This window comes from Podarcis gaigeae, assembly GCF_964106915.1.
Source record: "Podarcis gaigeae genome assembly, chromosome: 16".
Classification (NCBI taxonomy): domain Eukaryota; kingdom Metazoa; phylum Chordata; class Lepidosauria; order Squamata; family Lacertidae; genus Podarcis; species Podarcis gaigeae.
The window spans coordinates 16,532,861-16,557,571 of record NC_139693.1 but is presented as its reverse complement, the minus strand read 5'-3'; the positions used below and the strand labels follow the sequence as shown (position 1 = coordinate 16,557,571).

The 24,711-nt window shown below is 47.2% G+C and overlaps 1 protein-coding gene and 1 long non-coding RNA gene across 2 annotated transcripts; one reads left to right on the top strand and one right to left on the bottom strand.

Annotated features, from left to right (window-relative positions):
- The first annotated feature begins 1,200 nt into the window (after positions 1-1,200).
- On the top strand, positions 1,201-6,906 carry LOC310833783. Its single transcript, XR_014558928.1, has 3 exons — positions 1,201-1,651; positions 2,019-2,629; positions 4,879-6,906. It is a non-coding gene; the product is annotated as an uncharacterized lncRNA (long non-coding RNA).
- A 9,235-nt stretch (positions 6,907-16,141) lies between these two features.
- LOC310833765 (ras-related and estrogen-regulated growth inhibitor-like protein) lies at positions 16,142-23,343 on the bottom strand. Its single transcript, XM_083716562.1, has 4 exons — positions 23,090-23,343; positions 20,866-20,919; positions 19,261-19,337; positions 16,142-18,026 (listed from the first exon to the last, which is right to left on the bottom strand). Exons 1-4 carry the CDS (start codon positions 23,202-23,204, stop codon positions 17,607-17,609), a joined length of 666 nt encoding a protein of 221 aa, XP_083572688.1. The 5' UTR covers positions 23,205-23,343; the 3' UTR covers positions 16,142-17,606.
- Positions 23,344-24,711: the final 1,368 nt, after the last annotated feature.

Below are 24,711 nucleotides of genomic sequence, written 5' to 3'. Positions count from 1 at the left end.
CACTTAAGGCAGGACTTGCCATGTCAAGGCTCAGTGGGGCTTTGTGGGGCAACTGAGACTCAGCTTTGGGGCCCAGGGGCCAAAGTCTGTGGCCCTACAAACCCAGCCCCCGCCCCTTGATTACTACCCGAAGAGTGGCAGATGGTAGAGGCCACGGCAAACAGGCCCCAAATGAGCACTTGGATAGGTTCAGGCATTCTTTTAAAATTCTTTAAATTCTTTTAAACTATTTTTAACGTTGCGTTTTAAATTGCAGTAGCTCTCTGGGGCCTTAGGGTGAAGGGTGGACAACTTCCGAGCAGTGAGATACTTCGTCTCATCTTCAACAGTGGCTCCAGGCCACAAAGGGCTTGTGGGGATGCTGTCCTTAAGTGGTGGTTGCTTGGCAACGGAGCTTGTGGCCCTTGTTGTCATGAGGCTGTGCTAGGCCAGATCCAGAAAAACACAACACATACACACACCAGCATGGGCCACAGCCTATCAAACACCTACTTATGGTTGCTAAGTCTTCCTCTGGTGGTTGTGTAAACCTTCCTCTTATTTCCTGTCCCTGACCAAGTAGAATAATAAAAAAGGACCCATGTAAAAGCAGCAGCAGCAGCTGCCACAACGCAAGTTATTCAGGATTTGCCTGGCTTTTTTCCTGACAGGAACCTCATGCCTTAATAGCTCCATGACAGGTGAAATGTCACCTGGAAGCACGTTTTCAGCGATGCAGGGAAGTGCACCTGCTGAATTTCTGCCTTTTAAAGGCAGCCAGGGACATAGGGGAACTGCCTCAGACTGAATTAGACCCTCCATTTGAGGGCACAGGGCATGTTTGTGAACCGGACAAACTGCCACGGATTCAACCCCCCCCCCCCAAAAAAAACACACCACCAAGTGCAAGCTGCAAACTTTTATTTGCTGCTGCTGCTGCTGCTGCTAAAATGATGGGGGCAGCGCAAAGATGGAATGCCTCTGTTGCACAGCTGTCAACCTTCCCTTTTTTGCGGGAAATTCCCTTATTCCAGCGCCGTTTCCCACTGCTTCCCGCTGCTATCCCGGATTGTTAGATATCCCGTAGACTGTCCCCGGGACAGGTGAGGCTGCTGATCCCTTATTTTTGAGGCTGCTGATCCCTTATTTTCAAATCTGAAAGTTGACAGCTATGCTCTGTTGGCATATGCATGCCCACAGGTGCCATATGGTGACCCCTGTGCTATACTGGCAGCAGGTCTCCCAGGTTTCTGGCAGCGGTCTCTTTCAGGCAGAGGTGGCTGGAGAGCATTGAAATCAGTGGGGCAAAAAGCATGGAGCCCAACAATAGGTTGTGCCTGAGCCAATGGCACCTAAAAAACTACGTAACTATAGTTTTGCCCCCCCCCCCCATCTTCCTTCTGCTGAATTTGATAACAGCAACACAGGCTGTGAACGCTATACCTCTAAAGCACATTCGAAGCAACACAGATTTATTTTGGGGGCTTGCCCCTCCAAAAGTAGGATACAAATCTGCATGTGACATAAAGCGTATACAACATTTCTGCAAATTTTGTCTTTTTATGTGTGGATCCATTCGCAGAAAACCCTGTTGCTAACCCTGTTCACAGCTTCCAGCCCTACATAGAGATGCTGAAGACTGAACCTGAGACCTTTGACATGCAAGGCATTGGTAAAGGTAAAGGGACCCCTGACCATTAGGTCCAGTCGTGGCCGACTCTGGGGTTGCGGTGCTCATCTCGCTTTATTGGCTGAGGGAGCCGGCGTACAGCTTCCGGGTCATGTGGCCAGCATGACTAAGCCGCTTCTGGTGAACCAGAGCAGCGCACAGAAACGCCATTTACCTTCTCGCTGGAGTGGTAGCTATTTATCTACTTGCACTTTGACGTGCTTTCAAACTGCTAGGTTGGCAGGAGCAGGGACCGAGCAACGGGAGCTCGCCCCGTCGCGGGGATTCGAACCGCCGATCTTCTGATCGGCAAGTCCTAGGCTCTGTGGTTTAACCCACAGCGCCACCCGCGTCCCTATGCAAGGCATAGGAAGACGTTTATACTGAGTTGGGATGCAGCCATGGGGTAGGGCTCCTGCTTTGCATGCAGAAGGTCCCGGGTTCAATCCCACACACCCCGCCCTGGCATCTCCAGGTAGGGCTAGGAGAGACTCCTTGCCAGAGGGAGCAATACTGAGCCAGGTGGGCACAGGGACACAGAAGGTTGCTTTAGATTATCATTAGAAGATCCACACTATACAGTTAAAGCTTAGCCAATGAATGTGTTTAAAGCACAGGACTTTGCCCAAGGAATCCTGGGAGCTGTGGTTTCCCCCTCAAAGGACTACCACTTCCAGCACCCGTAACAAACTACAGTCCCCAGGATTCTTTGGGGGAAGTCATGTGCTTTACATGGATTTGCTTCTGCAGACAACCGGTCCACAAAGTGCTGGTTATACAGCTCAGAACAGTTTCCTCCTGTATGAAACTGCCCGGGCTCTAAGATCTCCATGGGAGGCCCATCTCTCTGTCTCGCCACCCTCAAAGGTATGCTTGGTGGGGATGCAGGAGAGGGCCTTCTCAGTGGCTGCTCCCAGACTTTGGAACTCCCGCCCTAGAGAAGCCAGACTGGCTCCTTCCTTGTTGCCCTTCTGCCTGCAGGTAAAGACACTTTTCTTCCAACAGGTCTTTGGGAATTGACTGTTTTTTCAGGAAAGGGCTGGTTTTATTATCTGTATTTTCAGCTTATTTGTTTTTTTATATATTTTTAAAATTCTTTCAGAGTTTAATGACTTTATAACAGCTATATTTTATATATGTTTAGTTTTTTTGTATTTTGTCTCTGCTGTTTGAATTTGTGTAAGCCGCCTTGAGTTGCAGTCTGGGGAAAGAATGGGGTATAAATAAACCAATAATAATAATAATAATAATAATAATAATAATAATAATAATATAATAGATCCTAATAGAAGCACAGAAAGTGTGGGCAGCTTTGCAGCATTCAAGGTCAAGATCCAGGCCATGGAATAACCACTGGTCATCCCCCGCCCACCCCCACCGCCCCAATTAGCTCCAATTAGAGGTCCTGATGTCTCTTCGATTGCCTGCAACCATAAATAGCTGTGCCTTTGGTCTCTTCCCCCTGCAGCGTGTCAGCAGGATCTTAATCCCATTACTATCTGTCCCACCCTTGAAATGCAGGGAAGCTCTTTCCTCTGTGTCACTTGCCACCAGGAAGGTCAGAAGGTCTTGGGACTGATTAACAGGAAAATCTGTAATTGGCGTTCTTTTCTTTTCATTTCATTCCCCATGCCCCTCTAATTAGGGTTTTAACAGTATTTGCTCAGACAGGTGTAGACTTTGTGACTTAATGGAACCCTAGCAGGGGAGATGGGAGCCCAGGAGGTAAACAGAGCCTCCTTGACGTTTGCAGAGAACACTCATTGTGATCCTGGCTGAGAGTTAGGAGTACACCAAAAAATAATAGGGAAGGCAGAGGGTGTGCATAGACGCAAGGATATAACCAGAGGCAGTGTGGTGTAGTGGTTAGAGGGCTGGATTTAGACCTGGGAGAGACTAGGGTTCAAATCCCCACAAGACATATAGCTCAGTCACTGCCTCTCAGCCCCAACTACCTCACGGGGTTGTTGTGAGGATAAATTGAAGAGCGGAAGAACCATGTATGTTAGCAGCAGTAGTAATTCTTCTTATTAACATCCAACCTTTCCTTCAGGGAGCTCAAGGTGGTATACATGGTCCTCTGCCCCATTTGCCCAAACATTTAATCCTCACAGCTCTGTGAGCAGAAGCTGGCCCTGGATGTGTTGTCACTGAGGCAAAACAGAGCATGCCACAATGGCAACAGCCGCCAACAATAGCAACGAGAAAACAGGGCACGGCATAAGGAGGAGTTGCTGTTGGGGCTTCAGACTGTACTGCAAAACTGTTCTGATATTGCAAACGAGTTGTTGGAAACAAGTGTTTTTGGGTAAATCTGGATTAAAGGGGAACAGGGCAGCTGGCATATTGATGCCAATGACATGTGGGCGCTGCAGAAAATATTGCACGTGTGCCCAATCCCACAATAAACACCCACCTAAACGTTTCAGCCAGTGGGATGAAATTTCCTTACTTTCTTTTCAATGTTGGCAGTACGTCGCTTCTTGAGACCCGCCGGGAACTCAGGCTCCCAGAGAATGTGCATTCGGAAGGACTGGACCGTCTTGTTACAAATCCACCTGTGCCCACTTGCGTGACCAGATCAGAAGGAATGCTTAGCATACCTCTTGGGTGCCTTTGCCCACCCACTCTCCACCACCACCGCTGCTGGGAATGCGGACCTGCCTTTCGCTTGGGCAGGCTCCAGTGGTTATCCATGTCACAACATAGCAGGGGGGCTATTTAAAAAAAGACAAAGAAAGGAAAAACTAGCCTGACTGGGTTTCTAGTTTCAGATCATTTGCTAGAAAAGCAAGGACAAGGTTGTGTGTGTGTTTACATAGAATTCTAAGAATTGGGTGGGACCTCAAGGGTCATCTAGTCCAACCCCCTGCAATGCAGGAATCACACCTTAAAAATCTGCGACAGATGGCTGCCCAACCTCCATTTAAACTCCTTCAATGAAGGAGAGTCCACCATCATCTGAGGCAGCCCATTCATTCCACTGGTGAACAGCTCTTACTGTCAGAAAGGTCTTCCTAATGTTTTATTGGAATCTCCTTTCTTGTCATTTGAATCCATCGATCCAAAGTCCTGTGCTCTGGAGAAGCAGAAAACAATTTTGCTCCATCTTCCATGTGGCAGCCCTTCAGATATTTGAAGATGGCTATCATATCCGCTCTCAGTCTCTTCTTCTCCAGGCTAAACACACCCAACTCCCTCAACCATTTCTCATAATTCTTGTTTTCCAGACCCTTGATAATCTTGGTCAACCTCCTCTGAACACCCACTAGCTTGTCCACATCATTCTTTTTAAGGTGAACATTCCTGAATTCTAGCCCCTTGGGCCTACTCTGCACTCCACCCATAGACCCTGCCCAGATACCATGATGTTTGAATTCAAGAGTCGGCCCCTCAGTTTTGGGGAGAGGAAGGAAAATGGCAAACCTCTTGGGCTTCCACGAAGAGTGGCTCCCTTTTTAGATCAAGAGTGAAAACTTCTCTTTGGTCCATCTGGGAAAAGGGCAGGCTATAAATAAATATTATAGCAATGTAATAGCATAGTAACACCACAAGCAACCCCCCCAAATAGAGCTGTTAATTTTTACAGGTGGGGGAATTGTCCAGAATACTCATTGGGGGAAAACCAACGTTATTGATGTGTAGCAATATGCAAACTTACAAAACCAGATTGGGTGAAAGCCAAAGTCTTAACTGGCCCGAATATATTTAATCACACATCTATTTAGTGCGAATGTAAGAAGCCCCTGGCTGCTGGATCAAGCCAAAGACCCACATCCTAGATGCTCCGGTGTTCGGCCAGATGCCTACAAGGGAAGCTCACAAGCAGGACCTGAGCTCAAGAGATTCCCAGTAACTGCTAACCAGAGGCATACTGCCTTCGACAGGGGAGGTCATGCATAGCCAAGGCTCTCAAATCCCGTCTGTACTGCAGTTGTCTCAAGCAGAGATCATCCTAGCAACAAGAAGTTCTTTTAATATATATTAGCAGGAAACCGTCTAGGGAGGCGTTAGGGCTTTTGGATGCCAAGGGAGTCGAAGAAGTTGTAAAGGAGAATAAAGAGATCATGGAGAAGCTGAATGAATTTTTGTATCTGTCTTCATGATGGAAGATATAGGAGAAATAACCTGTGTCTTTGCAGGATGTGAGCCTGGGAAACAAAGGCGGATAGTGGTGGAGAGAGGTGAAGTTCTAGGCGTAACAGGCAAAATAAAAGCAGACCAATTGCTGAGTCTGGATGGCACCCACCTGACAGACCTCCAAGAATTCATATACTAAATTGACCATCTTCTAGCAAAACTATGTAACGTGTCCCTCGGATCAGCCTCCATATATGAGAGCTGGAAAATAGCCAATGTAATGTCAGTTTTCGAAAAGGGATCCAGGGAGCATCCTGTAGGCTCCACTCATGTTCTTCTGTACCTACCGCACCCTCCTGCCAACTGAAACCAAAGGGCAATGCGAGAGTTTGGCCCCCTTCCTTAATTCCTCTTCTCTTGTATGTCATGCAAGTGGCACGCAGACCCAAGCATAGCGTCCTGGAGCAAACTGGGTGATGACAAGGATAAGGCCTTTGTTCTTTTCTAGGCACCCAGCCAAGCGAAACTTTCTGCCCCATTGCTTTGCTCCCTGGGAGATCTGTAATAACCAGGAACATCTCCTCCTTCTGCTGCTGCCAACCACATCTTGATCCCTTCCTCCCTTTTCATTTGCAAACGGTGCTCCCGAATGTGCATTTGTGGTTCCCTACTCCTCACAACCAATTCTCAGCAACAGGTCACCCACCCTTTAGTCTGGCTTTAGAGGCTGAGAGAGCACGAGACAGAGAGACCTGATCCAGGTTGCCCAAGGGTTTGACGTAACATTAAACTAGGGGTCAGCAAATTTTTTCAGCAGGGGGCCAGTCCAATGTCCCTCAGACCTTGTGGGGGGCTGGACTATATTTTGAAAAAATAATAACAATGATGCAAGAGCACCAGGCAGGCTCACCTGTGTCTTCCGAACGGCGGGGGCTGGTGGTGGCGGCAGGACGATGAGAGGTGCGTGAAAGGGCTTGCTCCAGAGAGGGGTTGCTTTAAATGGCAGCCACTCGAGAGGGGCGCTCAGCCAACCGCAGCTCAACAAAGCCCAGCCCCCTTCCTCCTCTAGACAGGGCAGAGAGAAGACAGGAGGAGGGAGGGAGGAGGCGCCGCCAGCGCCGCTATGTGACGGAGAGGAAAAGAACATGCATGCTGGCGATCCACGTGCTGGCGATCCACGCGGCAATTCCCGGACCATCTCTGGGCCGGATCCAGAAGGCAATTCAGCCTAATCCGGCCTGTGGACCATAGTTTGCCGACCCATGTGCTAAACCGTGGTCCAGCATTCTGTGTTCCTGCCTTTCATGCCTATGCATTCACTTTTATTTTATTTATTTATTTTAAAAAATTGATACACAGCCGTCCACAAAATATATGTATATATATGTAAGACTGGTTTATAACATTTACACACAAAGCTATACAAGAAAACCCATTTCAAAAAGGTAAAATCAGAAATCAGCTAACTATCAATGTCGGCGTGTTCCAAAGTGTAGGTGTTGCCATGCTAAAATATCAATTTTGTACAGTGCCAGTTCCACAAATCGCAGCCATTGCTTCCAGCTCTGCAGTTCTATGATTCTATGAGGCTCGTAAAGCATCAATATTGCACTCCAGGCTCAAGTGCCTTGCTTCAGGGAAAAGTTGAAATTGTTTCCCTGCTATGCAGTCAAGCAATGCTCTCCAGAGAACACCTGGCTGCGCTCAGCTGCTGCTAGCTTGGCGCATACGGTCCAGGAGAGTGACACCCTTGCTCTCAGGGAGAACAGTTTCCTTTGCAAAGAGGTCCCCCGGGGTGACAGAATTGTGTTAGAATAAGGCACGCAGAGCCTGGTAAGAAACATTTTTGCCTGGCGGGGCTGGAAGGGAAGAAGAAGGGAACATGATCTTTGTATTGAGTTAGCCGTTGAGTAATCTCACAATAAGGAGGAAGCAGGAGCAACGGAACATCTCTCGCTCTCGCCTGCCAGGTGTCCCATCACATGGAGCTTTGGGTCTGAGAAGGCTGTTCCTTTCTTGGGGACAGAATATTGTTAATGTTGGGAGTGGGTGAGATGGATCGAAGCCTCCATCCGTGTCCTTAGCTTCTGTACAACCAGTGCGTATGTGTGTTATCTCATCCTTTGCGGCAGGCCACAAATACCATGGCCTGGCCCTGCTTGTCTCCAGCTCGTGCATACGCATGTGCAAATCCACATGCAATTAAATGAGAGCCTTGCGTGGTGTGCAGGCGCACTTCCTTTCCACGTTCTGCCATCGAAGAGGTTCCTTCTGATCTGCAGTTATTAGAGGGCAATTATATTATATATTATATTACAGGGCAATTAGGGTTGTTGTTTTTCCTTCCTCTTGAGGGTATCTTTAAGCAAGAGGGGGAAAGCTCTGCTTAGACATCCGTGCACATGGAACAGGCAGCGATCTTCTGTGTGTGGGCAGGAGAAAAAGAGAGAGAGAGATGTCTGCAACGATGTGAGATAATTCCTGTCCATCACGGAAAAGGTTCAAAAAAGGGCAAGGTGTCAGAACTGGAACAGACTGGTTGATGGGAGTTGGAGTCCAACACCGCTGCTGCCTGGATGGTGATGGGAATCCAAAACAGCCATGGCATCTGAGTCTGATGGGAGCGAACCGGTTTGGCAATGCATGCCCTAATCTCAGCCCAGAGGTGCCTAGAAAAGAACACAGTTGCCTAACCATGGGAGGCACAAGAGACAGCACTGGTTGCTAAGTGGTAAAGGCAAGGAACTCTGCACTAGAACAGGGACACTCTTTCTTTACTTCTTTTAGGGTTGTGAAGCCTTGTGCATTGTGTGGCACCAGCTCTGAACTTCCCTTTCTCCATTCCCTCCCCCTATCCACACTTTGAATAGGGTGGAGTTGACATTTGACCCACCAACAGTTTTTGGATCTATGGGAAGAACTAATTAGAATCCACAAGATGGTTTCAGCTCCAACTAAGCTAAGTGCATACGCTCCAACATTTCTCCAGTGAAAATAGGAGCGTCCTGTTCAGCAGCAACTTTCTTTCTAACTTCCTGTGTTACATAATACAAAAATGGCATTGTTATAAGTTTCAGGGATGCTAGAGTCTGGGGCTGATGTCGGCTCCTTTAACAAAATACAGTTCCCAGATTCTTTGGGGGTTAAGCGTGTGTCGAACGTTCTTCTACGTATGGTATGAATCTGCCAGATGCTGCAGCAGGCTAGCTCATTGCAGGGGGTTGGACTGAAGACCTTTGGGGTCCCTTCCAACGCTCCAATTCTAAATGGCACATGGAACTCTTTTCATATAAAATAATAATAATGAAATTTTTTGGGCTGTTAATCCTATCGCCACAGATGTGAATAGGGGGGGAAAGCTTTTGAAAACATCAACAATGACAACAGCATTTCCAGTGAGCATCCAAAATATAACGGGAGTCTTCTGCTGTCAGGCCTTTAGTGTCACCATCTTCTGGGTACTTTTCCTTTCCCTGGTGGAAATTTCCTCACTTCCAGTCGCTCCCCCCACCCCCCTTAACCTTACTCCAGCCATTCAGTTTCACATGCTGTGCCACATCCCCTCCGCCATCACCCGCCAGGAGCATATCACACTCATTTTGTCGCTGGAGACAGCTGCCAGCAAATTTGCAGCTTCACACTGTGTCTGTGGAGACCATCTGTGGCCGAGGATGTGACTTATAATCGCAAGAGATTTAAATGTCATTTAATCCAGCCCCCCTTATGTATACCCTGCAGGTACAATGATCCATCTGCCTCCTGCATCCCCTATGATCTTAGAGTTGCACTTTTATCTCACCTTTTTATCCTCAGGGACCTTGAGTGGCATGCGGTCAGTGGACAGGGGGGACTAAGCTACTCCCCTAAATGTTCCCCCAGTGCCTCCTCCCCAAAGCTCAGGAAGCTTCTGCCCAGCTTAGGGAGGGAGGGGTGATGTTATTGTCATCGTCCCCCCGCAATTGCTCTCACAAGCTGGTGCTTCTGGTCCTGTTCCCCTACGAAAAATTTCACCGCACGCCGCTGGCGCACATATTTCTCCCCTTTGTCATTGAATCCCCACAACAATCCTGGGAGGTAATCTAAGCTGAGAGGAAGGGACTGGCCCAAGGTAGGCTTCATGGCTGAGTGGGGATTTGAACGCTGGTCTCCCATGTCCTAGTCTCAAATGGTAACCGCTACTCCACCCTGGCTCTCTCTGAATTGTAGACCACAAGCAGAGAGCGGGTTTCTGCAAAACAAGCCGCTCTTAAATCCTTGTGCAACAACTCACACTGCAGAAACCCACCCAAGCTTCCTAGCGTGTGACCTGGAGAAAAAGTACTCCCTGGTGCCAAATGCAGCAATCAGCGCCTCTGAGAGTTTTCAACATACGCTGTGCAAAAGATCAGCTGCAAACCAACTAAGAGTGCTGTTATACAGATCTACAGTGCGGCTTCTTCTTCTTCTTCTTTGGCAATCACGCATAGCCAAGTAAGATTGTCTTCCATAAACACAGTTTTAACAATGAGTCCGTAAGTGACTGTGAAGGTCAATTCTGGATCCACACGTCCTTCCACAGTGGGGACACTGCTTTCTGGGCTGGAGTTCATCACGGTGTGGATTTGCCAAGCGGGCCTTCCTCTTAGCACATTTCTCCCTTTCATCCTGAGTTCGAGTGTCTTCAAAGCCCACGACACCTTTGGTAAAGGCTGTTCTCCAATTGGAGCACTCGCAGGCAAGTGTTTCCCAATTGTTGGTGTTTATACTACATTTTTAAAAGATTTGCCTTGAGACAGTCTTTAAACCTCTTTTGTTGACCACCAGCATTATGCTTTCCATTTTTAAGTTTGGAATAGAGTAGTTGCTTTGGAAGACGATAATCAGGCATCTGCACAATATGACCAGTCCAACAAAGTTGATGTTGAAGAATCATTGCTTCAACACTGGTGATCTTTGCTTCCTCCAGTACACTAGTATTAGTTCACCTGTGTTCCCAAGTGATGTGTAAAATTTTTCAGAGACACCATTGATGGAATCTTTCGAAGAGTTGGAGATGGCGTTTATAAGTGGTCCATATTTCACAAGCATACAGTCAGGTTGGTAGTACAATAGCTTTGTACACAAGCATTTTGGTTTCTCTGCAAGTTTGAAACGCTGCTGTGTACATTTCTGGTCTCCTCACCTCAAACAGGATATTGTAGAGTTGAAAAAGGTTCAGAAAGGGGCAACTAAGGTAATAGGAGGGAGTGATTCCCCTAGGAGGAATGGCTGCAGTCTTTGGGACTTTTATTTAAAACTACGGCATTTCCTCCCACATGACAGGAGGCAGTGACAGCCACCAACTTGGATGGCTTTAAAAGAGGATTAGACAAATTCATGGAGATGGAGAAGGCTGTTGATGGAAGGGGGATTCTGTCAGGGGCAACCTCTCTTGCCTCTGCAGCAAGAGGGATGAAAATGTCATGGGGATGAAATGTGAGAATGAAATGCAATAAATAAATGTGCAGCCAACAAGGCCGTTGATGTGTGTGCGAACAGGGCTTGAATGTCTTGTGGTCCTGATCACTCTGTTCACTGGTATATAACAGTCCTGTTCATGAGATGATCAGGTGCCAAGAAGGGACACACTATGGATTGTGTAGGAGGAAGAATTCTAGCCAGTGCAACTCTTCTCTCTCCCACAGCACTGCAGTGCAACAAGCTGACCTTTAAAGCCCTAAACGGCCTCGATCCTGTATACCTGAAGGAGAGTCTCCACCCCCATTGTCCAGCTCGGACACTGAGATCCAGCACCGAGGGCCTTCTGGCAGTTACCTCATTGCGAGAAGTGAGGTTACAGGAAACCAGGCAGAGGGCCTTCTCAGTAGTGGTGCCTGCCCTGTGGAAAGCCCTCCCTTCAGATGTGAAGGAAATAAGCAGCTATCTTCTTTTTAAAAGACATCTGAAGGCAGCCCTGTTTAGGGAGGTTTTTAATATTTAATGCTGTATTGTTTTTAACACTCGATTGGGAGCCACCCAGAGTGGCTGGGGAAACTCAGCCAGATGGGCAGGGTATAAATAATAAATAATAAATTATTATTATTATTATTATTATTATTATTATTATTATTATTATTATTATTAATTTATTAGCTATCTATCTTTTAGAATTGCAGGGGTGGGGTGGGGATTATAGGTTATTCATATCCTGCTTTTCCCCCAAGCAGGGATTTGTGGCAGCTTTGAACATTTGAAAACAACATTACAAAAGAAAGAAAGAAAGAAAGAAAGAAAGAAAGAAAGAAAGAAAGAAAGAAAGAAAGAAAGAACCCTAGTTAAAAATAATAGTTAAAATACTGTACATCAAAAGACTTTTCGAACCAGCAATTAAAATGCAGCCTGCCATGTCAGCAGCCAGCCCAGTGATCAGCGTTAGTTTCCAAAGGCCTGTTTGATTTTAACAGCTTGCTGCTTTTTCCCTTGCAGTGGTGCAGAGGCAAGAGAAGCTGTCCGGGTAAAAAACCTGTTCCAAAGCAGCTCTTTAAAAAGTACACCTGGGGCTGCTGGGATTTGTAGTCCAGCAATATCTAGAGGGCACCAGCTACATCTGACAAAAGGTGATCCAGTCTCCAGTTCAATGAGTTCCAGCTCCCCTGTGACTTACTGCTACCCCAGTAACGGATTGTGCAAACTGGGTCCTCTGCCAAGCGTGTCTGGGAAAGCTCTCTGGATCTTTGTGGACTCCAGAGGAGCCGTTGCCCCAGAGCAGGCAGCGTTTTTTGAACCCAGGCCCACTCAGATCCACAAATAGCAGCACCACCCTCCCTTGGACGTCTGTTCTCTCTTAGCAGCTTTGTGTGCGTGCTTTGGAAAGTTCACAGAGCATCCTTGCTTCCTGCCTCTGCCAACTGCTTGAGAATAATAGTGCTGAAAATGTGTTTCAATTTGCAGTGCAGTGCTTGATTACTTAGGCAGCTTACAGGCAAGGACTGTATGGATTGATGTAGGGTTTTTTGGGGGGAGGGGGCAGTCTGGATGATGCCCTGAGCCCCTTCCAGTTCTTGGAGTCCTGTACCCAGGGAGGGTTAGAATCTAACAGAGAAGACTGCTGAACAAGTCAGACAAGGAAAAGGTAAGAGGACAGCCTTAGCTGGTCGCTTAAATGTCCTCATCAGCATCCCAAAAGAATGAGTGAGATTGCGCCCAGTAAAATTGCAAAAATGTATAGGACCAGCTCAAATGTTTGCTGGAAATGTAAAGGGAAAGAGGGTACCTTTTATCATATGTGGTGGACATGTGGGGAGGTAAAAGCTTTCTGGGAAATGATATATAACTTTTGTTTAAAATACAGAGGCTTTTTTGTTCGGTATTACAGGCGTGGAACTACCAAAAAATAAAATAAAAGACTACTATGTATGCAACGACAGCAGCAAGGATGCTCCTAGCCCAGAGATGGAAAGAAGAAAAAGTATCGGCCAGAGAAGAGTGACAGACCAAACTGATGGAATATGCAGAAATGGCAAGACTGACGGGTAAGGTCAGAAACCAGGAAGACCAAGTATAAAAGACTGGAATACTGTAATTTTTTAACATATTTGAGAGACTACTGTAAACAGCTGAAATCTTTGGCAGGGATACAAGGACACTTGTAAAATAACATGAATTTTGGAAACCATGATTGTATAATGGATAAAAAGGTAAAGGGACCCCTGACCATTAGGTCCAGTCGTGGCCAACTCTGGGGTTGAGGCACTCATCTCGCTTTATTGGCCAAGGGAGCCAGCGTACAGCTTCTGGGTCATGTGGCCAGCATGACTAAGCCGCTTCTGGCGAACCAGAGCAGCGCACAGAAACACCATTTACCTTTCCACCAGAGCGGTACCTATTGCACTTTGATGTTCTTTCGAACTGCTAGGTTGGCAGGAGCTGGGACCGAACAACAGGAGGTCACCCCGTTGCGGGGATTCGAACCGCCGACCTTCTGATCAGCAAGTCCTAGGCTCTGTGGTTTAATCCACAGTGCCACACGCGTCCCTTTGTATAATGGATAAATTACATTAAAAGATGCAGGAACAAAATATAGAAATGGAACCCATGGAGGGAAGGAAGGTCTGAAGGTTTGAAAGAACCACTTTTTTTAATTTTTGGAAATGTTATGTTTGTTGTATTTAACTTTTATGGAAAACGATAGATAGATAGATAGATAGATAGATAGATAGATAGATAGATAGATAGATAGATATAGACAGAGAGAGATATAGAATGAGTGAGATTGCAAGAGCTGCAACTAAGTGATGATTCCCTCCAGGCTACTGGGTGGCCCTTTTCTCCACCCCCCTCACCTAGCTGCTAGGGAGGAGAACCACAGCCAGTGTGGTGAATGCAGTGGCGTAGCGTGGGTTGTCAGCACCCGGGGCAGGGCAAGTAATTTGCGCCCCCTAACTCGTGGATTTGCGCCCCCTAACCCGTGGATTTGCACCCCCTAACCCTAACCCCCCCGGCCCCCCTGCACCCCCCACGCTACGCCACTGGGTGAATGTGAGCTAGAAAATCAGGCTGGAAGCTGGATACACAGAGACCTGCTTGCTCCGTGCTGAATCCAAAACTGCGACTGAAGGAGAAGCAAGACATGTTGGGGTGTTGACGCTGTGAGCCACTCCATCCTATGCTCAGGTTGTAGAGATGTGTAAATAAAACCATGTATCCTAAAGACACCACAATCCCCGCTGACCTTCATTCCAAGCAAGCCGAGCCCTGAGTAAGCACCAGAAACCTTTGGAGTGGAGTCTCTCGTTGCTTGGAGATTTTTGGGAACAAACTAAGAAAGTTCACCACAGTCCATCACCGTCATCATAAATAGTAAACTTTTTATTACTCATCCAAACATTACAACAGAGTGAGAGGTTTCTTCTGCAAGAGTTTCATTCCCGCAGAACACTTAAATAATGAAATAGGTTTGAAAGTAAACAAGAATCCCCTCAAAACAAATTTTGAATAAATGAAAACAAAAGGAAACTACGACAAAATGTTGTGCTGTATCCTCGCTGCCTAAAATGACAGCACCTGTTCAGTCCTCTTCCAGGACACTGCAAGCCACCCTGCTTCTGGGCTGCTGCTATTTTGGGGTGGGATGATGGCAAACTGGGCAGTTGTAGTTCATTGGGAGGTCATGAGCAGCAAACCTGCTTTCACAAAAAGATGGGAATTATTTTTTGCAAAACGGAAGGTGACTGAATAAGGAAATGCACTGGAAAGTCTGGGATGATGCTAGTTTTGACGCAATGTCATCTAACCTCTCTACAAACAAATCAGAGTAAATAGGCCGCCCAGTAAATAGCAGTCGTCATCTAATCTCCCTGCAGACAAATCAGGTTGAATGCTCAATAAACAAATCATCTAAAAGCACCCCAGGCCTACACCAACCTGCCCTGTCCTGGACTACAACTCTCATCAGCCCCAGACTTCACTGCCATGCTGATATTCTCCATTAAGCTGTACAGGTGTGCACACAGTGGTTTCAAAATAGAAATAAATGATGGGCACAGCAATGAGGAAAGGAGGGCAAGATGGAACAGCAAGATGGAACATCAGAACCTTGCTTGCTGTATCAGGCTAGCTACCCAGGAGAATCTTGATGTGCAGAATGCAGCTATGCTTGCTCTCTTAAAAAATACTGGCTCATTGGGCAAGGCCACATCCTCAGCACAAGGAGGCCAGAAGTGGGTGATTGGGTGGGGACTGGAGGTTTATGTCAGAAGAGAAGGTGGAGCCCAGTCAGAGGCGCAGTCGGGGAACAACTGATGGGAGGAGCCAGTCTTCTGGGCTGGTTAGGGTTTGAATCTGGTTAGGTTTCAAAAGTACTGTAAAATGTATGAATGTTAAGAAGGATGCTTGATCAGAAACAATTTGGCATCATCAAAATAGATGAAGTGAATTATGAAAAGAAGGCAAATTTAAAGAAAACAAAGTTTTAGATAATAATTAGGTTAAGTTCAAATTTTTAAGAGGTGGAATAAGTGCATCTAAAATTTGAGTTATGATATTGAAAATTAGAAGTAAGGATGGAGATAAGGTGATAAATTGCTGGTTAAATTTTCTATAATCTGGAACGTAGGAGCGGGAGATGTGAGGAAGTCCAAAGGAGATAAGAAAATATGTCATGATATGTAATATTTTTGTTTGTTTATTCATATTGTAATTAAAAAACCCTTAATAAAAAATATTCTAAATAAAATAAAATAAAAGGCTTTGAGCCATAAACATTGAATCTGGTTAGGTTATTTCTCTTGGCAAAATATTGGCTAGGCAACAGTGGCGTAGCGTGGGGGGTGCAGGGGGGGCCGGCCGCACCGGGCGCAACATCTGGGGGTTAGGGTTAGGGGACGCAAATCCATGGGTTAGGGGGCGCAAATTACTTGCCTTGCCCTGGGTGCTGACAACCCACGCTACGCCACTGGTTGGCAACCCTATAATTGGCTGGCTGGCAACTCAGCACAACCAGAATCCAAATACTGTAACTACTTTGGGTAGGTACACTCAATGGGACTTTGGACTCTCCTCCCAATCCCAGCCAGCTTTGAAGAGCAGATCCCTGTGATGTTTCACCGTCATGCTTTAGAAATGTTCCAAAGTCATTTGCCCAAGCAGGATGGTGTGTCTGTAGTTTGCAGGATGGCGTGTCTGTAGTTTGAGAAGCATCCTGTAAAGGCTAAGAACTTGCAGTGTGGCTGTTTGGATTGTGACCATAAGAGGTTCATATTCAACATCTATTTTTAATAATAATAATTAATAATAATAATAATAATAATAGCAAATTTGGTGGTAAGGACTACTCTTATGTCTTCTTCCTAAAGCCAGTGGTTTAACCAAACTTATACGATAAACAAGGACATAATGGTAAACATTTTAGTTTTCTTTCCGGGGATAAAAAGAAAGGAAAAAATTCCCCCCCCCACACACATTACAGAGTACTGGAAATTTGCCTCCTTGCTATTTAGCTCTTCTCCATCCCTCTTTTTAAAAGGGGAATTATATAGCATGCAACCGAGAGCAAGCGCCTTCTGGGTGGCTTTCAGCATGCATTGCAGATAACATTTAAAACAACATAGCAAAGCCTCCAGCTACCTCTGAGCACTTAAGTCAAAGAGAAAGTGCTTTGGGTGGGTGGCAAGCGCCCACGGTCCAATCCAGCAGAGTTTTTGCACTGAACTGGCATGAGATCCATTTGAGCTCTATTTCCTACCCAATCAGCCTAATCATTTCTCCAACCCCTGCAGAGCCTCCAAAAAGGTTTGCCTTCACACAAATGCCGTAATTGCTCTTTCGAACCCTGCCACTGCAGAGTGATTAATGTACGCCGGCCTCTCCTGAGCAAAAGCCACAGCCTCTGACTCACAAGACCCACCCTCTAACTCCGGAGACACGGTGTCTGCTTTTGCTGCTGTTCAGCGGTGAAGCAAATGGTGCTCTGCACATGCTCTAAAGCACCTTCCTCGCCCTTTTCTTTCACAACGCCGTTCCTGATCTGCAGCACCAGACCCTGGTAACACCGTGTGGGAGGTGTGCATCGCTCCTGTTTCCAAGATGCAAGATCACAGAATCACAAAGGGACCCCAAGCGGTTATCTAGTCCAACCCCTAGCAAAGTAGGAACCACATCTAAAGAACCCCTAGTAGATGGGCCATCCAACCTTTGTTTCGTACTTGCAAGAGACGGCTACTCTCAGAGACTGTGGTAAACATTTATAGCTGTCCATAACTCTAGGTCCAAGTGTGCAAGCTTTCTGCACCATCCTTCTGTGGTCATTTCGCCTGATGTTCATTAGGGATGGATGCACATCCAACTGAGCGGCCGTCACCAGAGCTCCTCTCCCCAAATTCCCTAGTTCCTCTCTTTCTTCCCAGCTCCTTGCAACCAAAGCTCATTCAGTCCTTCTCCTCCCAAGGACAGCTGACATGCTGCGTACGAGTCCCCGGATGCCCACTGCCTTTTTGGTGGTGCTCCTGGAGTCCCGTACCAGGTCCAGGAGTTCGTGGAAGACCACCAGGGCACCATGGTAGGTCTCAGCAGCAGAGATCTCGAAGAAGCCTGCGTCGGTGGAGAGGGCCAGAAGGCGGCCTTCCTCGCTGGAGACGGTTCTCAGGTGCTGCAAGTCCCGTTTGTTCCCCACCAGGATAACGGGGACCTTTTTGGCGCCTCCTCTCTTCTTCAGCTGCTTGATCCTCTGGAGCTGCTGGCGGGCAAAATGGAAGCTGGCGCGGTCGCTGATGCTGTAGACGATGACGAAGCCGTCGGCCCAGCGGAGCTGCTTCTCGTTCAGGCAACCCTGGTGCTTGGCCATCTGCACAAATTTGAACGAGGGCCGGAGTTAGCGAGGCACTTTTATTTACTCCTACATGGGGCTACCTTTGAAGGTGACTTGGGAAATGCAATTAATCCAGAATGCAGCAGCTAGACTGGGGACTGGGAGTGGCTGCCAAGACCATATAACACCAGTCCTGAAAGACCTACATTGACTCCCAGTACGTTTCTGACCACAATTCAAAGTGTTGATGCTGACCATTAAAGCCCTAAATGGCCTTGGTCCTGTATACCTGAAGTAGCGTCTCCACCCCTGTCATTCAACCCAGATACTGAGGTCCAGCACCAAGGGCCTTCTGGCAGCTCCCTCACTGTGAGAAGCGAGGTTACAGGGTTTTCTTGGTAGTGGCACCTGCCCTGTGGAATGCCCTCCCATCAAATGTCAAGGCAATAAGCAACTATCTTGCTTTTAAAAGACATCTGAAGGCAGCCCTGTTTAGGGAAGTTTTAATGTCTGATGCTGTATTGTTTTTAATATTCAGTTGGAAGCCACCCAGAGTGGCTGGGGAAACCCAGCCAGATGGGCGGGGTATAAATAATAATTATTATTGTTATTATTATTATTATTCCTCCAAGGAATTCAAAGTTGATATATATCATTCCCCCTCTCCCCTGTGAAGTACCTCAGGCTGGTTGGGCCAAGGCCACCTAGTGAACTTCATAACTGAGTGAGGATTTGAACTCTGGTCTCCCAGTTCCTAGTTTGATGCTTTAACTGCTACACCACCCTGGCACCAACCTCTAATGCTCCTTCAGGAAATTGACTTTCAGAAATCCGATTATTAAATTAATTATTCAGGCCTCCAAATGAGCTTTCTCTCCCTCCTTGCCCGTCATGTATATCTCTGACTAAAGGCACAACATCATTTCAGAGGCCCATCTCTCAGCAGTAATAATTCTCCTACGGAACCTATCAATTTACATATTGTTGTTTATTTATTACATTTATATACCCCAGCTTTCCTCCAGGGAGCTCAAGGCAGCGAATATGCTTCTCCACCTCCCCATTTTATCTCTACAACAACCCTGTGAGGCAGGCTGACAGCAAGTCATTGGCCCAAGGTCACGCCCTGTGAGCTTCATGGCTGGGGGGGGGGGGGATTTGAACCCTCCCAGCTCCTCGTCCAGCACCCTAACCGCGGCAGGCCAGCTTCAGCGAGGCATTCGCATGTTGTGGAAACTGCCTTGGTGAATTGTGCGTGGTGATGTCTTACCTGGGGGCAGACGGAGTCCCAGATGCTGAAGCAGGCTTCCTGGCCAGCCATTATCACTTTGTGGGTGTAAATTGATTCTGGGAGGGAGGAGAGGTGGGAAGAAAATGTGTTAATAACAGCGCAGGCCGCAGGCTACATTAACTGGTCTTATTTCTGGTCTGTTGGCCATCATAAATTGAGGGTGGGTGTGCCTTAACTCTGTAGCCATGCCTTCAAGGGCAGATTGTATGGATTGTATAGGGCATGGGTAGGTAAACTAAGGCCCAGGGGCCAGATCCGGCCCAATCGTCTTTTGCTTGTTTTTACATGAGTAGAATGTGTGCTTTTATTTAAAATGCATCTCTGGGTTATTTGTGGGGCATAGGAATTCCTTCACTTACCCCCCAAAAATATAGTCCGGCCCCCCACAAGGTCTGAGGGACAGTGGACCGGCCCCCTGCTGAAAAGGTTTGCTGACCCCTGGTATAGGGCACATAAAAGGTAATGGTGAAGGGACCCCTGACCGTTAAGTCCAGTCGCGGACGACGGGTGGCGGCCAGCATGACTAAACCGCTTCTGGCGAACCAGAGCAGCGCACGGAAATACCGTTTACCTTCCTGCCAGAGCGGTACCTATTTATCTACTTGCACTTTGATGTGCTTTCAAACTGCTAGGAGGGCAGGAGCTGGGACAGAGCAACGGGAGCTCACCCCGTCGCGGGATTCGAACCACCGACCTTCTGATCGGCAAGCCCTAGGCTCTGTGGTTTAATTCCTTAGCCCTTGCCACAATGCTGCTCCAGATTGATGCAGATTTATGTCCTTTGTTTTATAGCTCCAAGGAACATGATTTGGCTTGCATTGTTCTCCTTCTCCCCATTTTAAACTCACAACAACCCTGCGAGGTAGGTGAAGTGGAGAGTCAGGTTCATGGCCATGTCGGGATTTGACCCCTGGTCTCTCTCAGGTCCTAGTCTGACACTCTAACTATGACACCACACTGACTTGCAGGTGCGGGAACCCCTCCCCTATCCAGATTAGGACCATATTGTGGTATCTCCAATGTCAGTCCTATTCAGAGGTGACCCGTTAAAAATTAACTTAGGTCCATTAATTTTAATGGAATTTTACTTAGAAAAGTTGCATACAATCCATATTTGCATAGGGTGGGTGGGTGGAGGAAGGGTTATTTATTTATCATTATGCATCTATCACACTTTTCCTTCAAGAAGTTCAAGGAAGCATTCAGAGGGGTTTTTCGACCCCCCCCAACTCCTATTTTATCCCCACAACAACCCTGTGAGGTTGGAGATGGTGAATAGCACGAGGTCAAGGGAGGGATGGATGGAAGGAAGGAAGGAAGGTGAACGGGTGACCAGGAGGGGAGGAAAAGGAAGACAAAAAGGATTCTATTTATTTATTTTTCAAGATTTATATACTCTTTGATTATCACAATGAAACCCCAGAGAGCTTTACAAAAAGAATCAGTAGCTTTATTATTTCTGCAGATCACTTTGAGCTTTTATTACAACCAAGTGGTATATAATTTCAACGTAAAAATAATTCGTAGATTTGATTATCGGGGGGGGGGGGGGACCAGAGAAGGATGATCTCAAAGGTCACTTACCAATATCTCCATATTCGCCAATAAACCTCCGAGTCAGAAACCGAACCGTCAAAGCTAGAATGTGGGGAGAAGCAGCAATATTAGGATGGCATCATTGATCCGGCTGCTACAGACAATAAGTCTTTATTTACTGGTTGGTTTCATTATTGCATTCATAGTTCACTTTTCCCTCCAAGGAGCTGGAGGTGGTTCACACAGTTCTGCCCCTCAGGCTAAGAGGCAGGGACTGGCCCAAGGTGAAGTGGGATTCATAACAAGAATGGTTTGATTTTGGTCAGACTAGAAGTGACAGAAGTGACATCACCACATCCCAGGTGAGGATTCATCCCAGATCCATCGCAATTACAGAGACAGACAGACAGACAGATGTGGGGGATCTTCCTTTGCCATCTATTTCCCCAGAGCCCCATTCTGACATTACCTTTCCCCCCACTTCCAATACTGTGCAGCTCCGTGAAGGGGGAAAGCAATGAGAATGGGCGCAGGAGACAGGTTGTGAGTTAAGAGGTGGGTTTAGCCATGGGTCTGTCCTTGCCGTCCTCCTGACACGATACCCAGCTGCTTCTGAAGTGATCACGCCCCACTTGATTCAGAATGTAGGCATTTCACCCATGTTGCAGAATCCTATAAATTGTAAAGTTGGAAGGGACCCCCAAAGGCCATTTAGCCCAACCCCCCTGCAATGCAGGAGTCACAGCTGCCTCTGGCAGTTGGCCCTCCAACCTCTGCTCAGAAACCTCCAATGAAGGAGAGCCCACCACTTTCGGAGGGTGTCCCTTCCACAGGGCTTGGCCTCTGCCCAAAGTACTCCAACAGAAGCCTTCACCAACCTAGTGCTCTCCAGAGGTTGTGGGCACCTGTCAGCCCTACAGCTGTGCTAAAGCCGCAGAAAGCCCTCGCCTTCCCCCTTCTCTCCCCGGCAGACTACATTTAGATTGCAACAGGGACTATGTTTTCAAATGGGACCTGTAAAGTGGCTTTACGTTGATGGCATTTTATAAAAAGCTGACAAACAGCAGCGACGAATTCATCCTTTGCAGTGTTCAATGTGCTGTTCCTCCTGGCAAGGAGGTCAATATTATTGTCCCCTGCTCGGAAACCAAGGGACTTGCTTTGATATTCAATTCCCTGTTTCCTATCCTAGCTCACAGCATAGTTGTGACATGCCTAAGAGACGAGTGAGAGGCAATATGAGAGAGCCACCTGAAGGGCTGCCCCATGGAAGATGGAGCAAGCTTGGGGTTTTTTGCTGCTCCAGAGGGTGGGACCCAAACCAATGGATTCAAATGACAAGGAAGGACATCCCAACTCAACATTAGCAAAAGCTTTCTGAGGGTAAGAGCTGTTCGATGGTGGAACACACTACAGTGGTACCTTGGGTTACAGACCCTTCAGGTTACAGACTCCGCTAACCCAGAAATAGTACCTCGGGTTAAGAACTTTGCTTCAGGACAAGAACAGAAATTGGGCAGTGGCAGCGGGAGGCCCCATTAGCTAAAGTGGTGCTTCAGGTTAAGAAGTTTCAGGTTAAGAACGGACCTCCAGAACGAATTAAGTACTTAACCCAAGGTACCACTGTATCTCCGAAAGTACTGGACTCTCCTTCAAAGAGAAGTTGGACGGCCAGGGATTATTTAGCCGTGATTCCTCCATTGGATTAGATGACCCTTGGGGTCTCTTCCAACTCTACAGTTCCACGACACCAGCTCCTTTATCCTCAGCAAAGATGGCACTTTGCAGCATAAGCAAGCAGGCAGCCAAAGTCCTGCCCCAATGTGCTTGCAAACATGTGGACCATTTAGCCGACCAGATCCAAGCCAACTCCTTAGCTTGAGACCTGTTTAAAACTGACAGCCAAATTGTGGAAGCTGCCCTATACTGAGCCCAGAGCATTGTTCTAGCTAGGTCAGCCTTGTGTGGGGAGCCTTTGCCTGCCCCCTGCCAGATGTCTCTGGTCACTGGCCATGCTTGCTGGGGTGATGGGAATTGCAGCTCATCAACATCTGGAGGGCTGAAGGTTCCTCACCATCCTCCATTCCGATGCCCTCCAGATGTTCTGGACTACAACTCCCATCAGCCCCAGCCAGCATGGCCCAGTGATCAGAGCCGATGGGACTAACCCCCAGTGACTCTGTGGGGCCATTCCCAGCCCTGCTTGGAGATGGGAGAGGGATAGAACCTGGAATCCCTTTGCATGCAAAGCCAGCACTTGCGGGTCACTCACCTGACTTGCCCACCTTCCCAGCTCCAATGACGAGGATGTTGGCTTCCAGTTTGGGCAGGCTCCCTTCGGATATCTTCCCGGCCTGCTGGAAAGCCATCCTCAGCTTGACCAACATTTGGAGTTTTAATCCCCTGGAGGAGAGAGCGAGCAGAGAACTCAAAGGGCGCAGCCGGCAGGGTCTTCTAAAGGAGCCTCTTGGCAAAGTGCTTTCCTGCCTCTGCCTCTGCTTCACTCTCCCTCCTTCTCTCCTGCTGGCATTTTATATAGCGGAGAGGAGGGGCGGCTGCTTGAGTGGCAGGGACAGCCAGGAACAGCTCTGCACTGTGCGTTCTGTGTTCAACGGAGCCTGAATATAGCAAACAGGTCACTGAGATATTGCACGCAGGTTATTTTTGACAGTCTTTGTTTTTTAGCAGATCGTCCGTGGAAAAATAAACTCTAGCTGAAATGGAGAGAGGAACACAGGCTGGTGTACATGGTTCCCCCCCAACCCCGACATTTAACCCGCACAACGACCCTGTGAGGGGGATTAGGCTGAGAGTGAACTACTGGCCCAAGGTCACCCAGGGAGTGTCACTGTCAAGTGAGGCGGGGATTTGAATACTGGTCTCCCAGTTCCTAGTCTGACACTCTTTACTATGTCACGCTGACCGTTGTGCAGAGACTGCAAGAAAAAAAATTGTATGGATAAGCAGCACCCTTCCTACAATAAGCACCCAGCGGGAGAGCAGAACACCTGGAAGGAATGCCTGGGTGCTGACAATGCCTTTGGCTGCCCTAACGTATGTGCCAAGCAGAGACTGAGCTTTCGAGTCCCTGTGGAACAAATGTCAGTCTATGAGAAAGAAGCAATTCAGGGCTTTGAGGAGAAAATTGCAAAGGGCATCATAAGAGGAATTTTTTAAAAGACGTCAGCAGCGGGCAGAAGCAATGCAAGGAAGCCAAATAGATTGTTTTAACTTAGTTGCAATATTGTTGTTTCTTTGTTTATTTGTTGTTATTTCCATATAATTTTTTATGGAAGTTTTAAAATTGTAAGAAAAGAAAAAGAAAAAATTTCCAGAAGATAATTAAGAAAGTGATGGGGGGATACTGGAAGAGAGCTATTATGCAGCACTGATGCATAAATATTGTGCTTTAACAAATACTTCTGCATATCTGGAAAAGAGGATACTGCAATTTTATTTCATTTGAAATGTTCATAAGGGGATTTATGAAAACTTGAAAATGTCAGAACGATTAAACAGAACAAATCTGGCTTTCATAATAATAATAATAATAATACCGCTAGAGCAGCAAAAGAGCATTGCTCAGATTTTAATTACCGTAGTTTTCTAAGGTATCACATACACCTCCAGATTTGGCTGGACCAGGTAGCATCACTCTGCAGCTACTGCCTTGCTCCCCCGCGAAACCCCCCCCCCACATTAATGGGGAAAGAGGCCGTGGCAAACTCACATTTGGACAAACCCAGTGTGGACAAGCCCATATTCTGCCTTCCCAATAAGGCACTTCCTTGTTTCCAAGCTCTGAGAAGAGACTAAGGAGAGGTGCTGCCACCTTGTGACCAGAAAATTAAAAAATAAATCCCATAAAGACTAGAGTCACTTCCAGGCAATCTT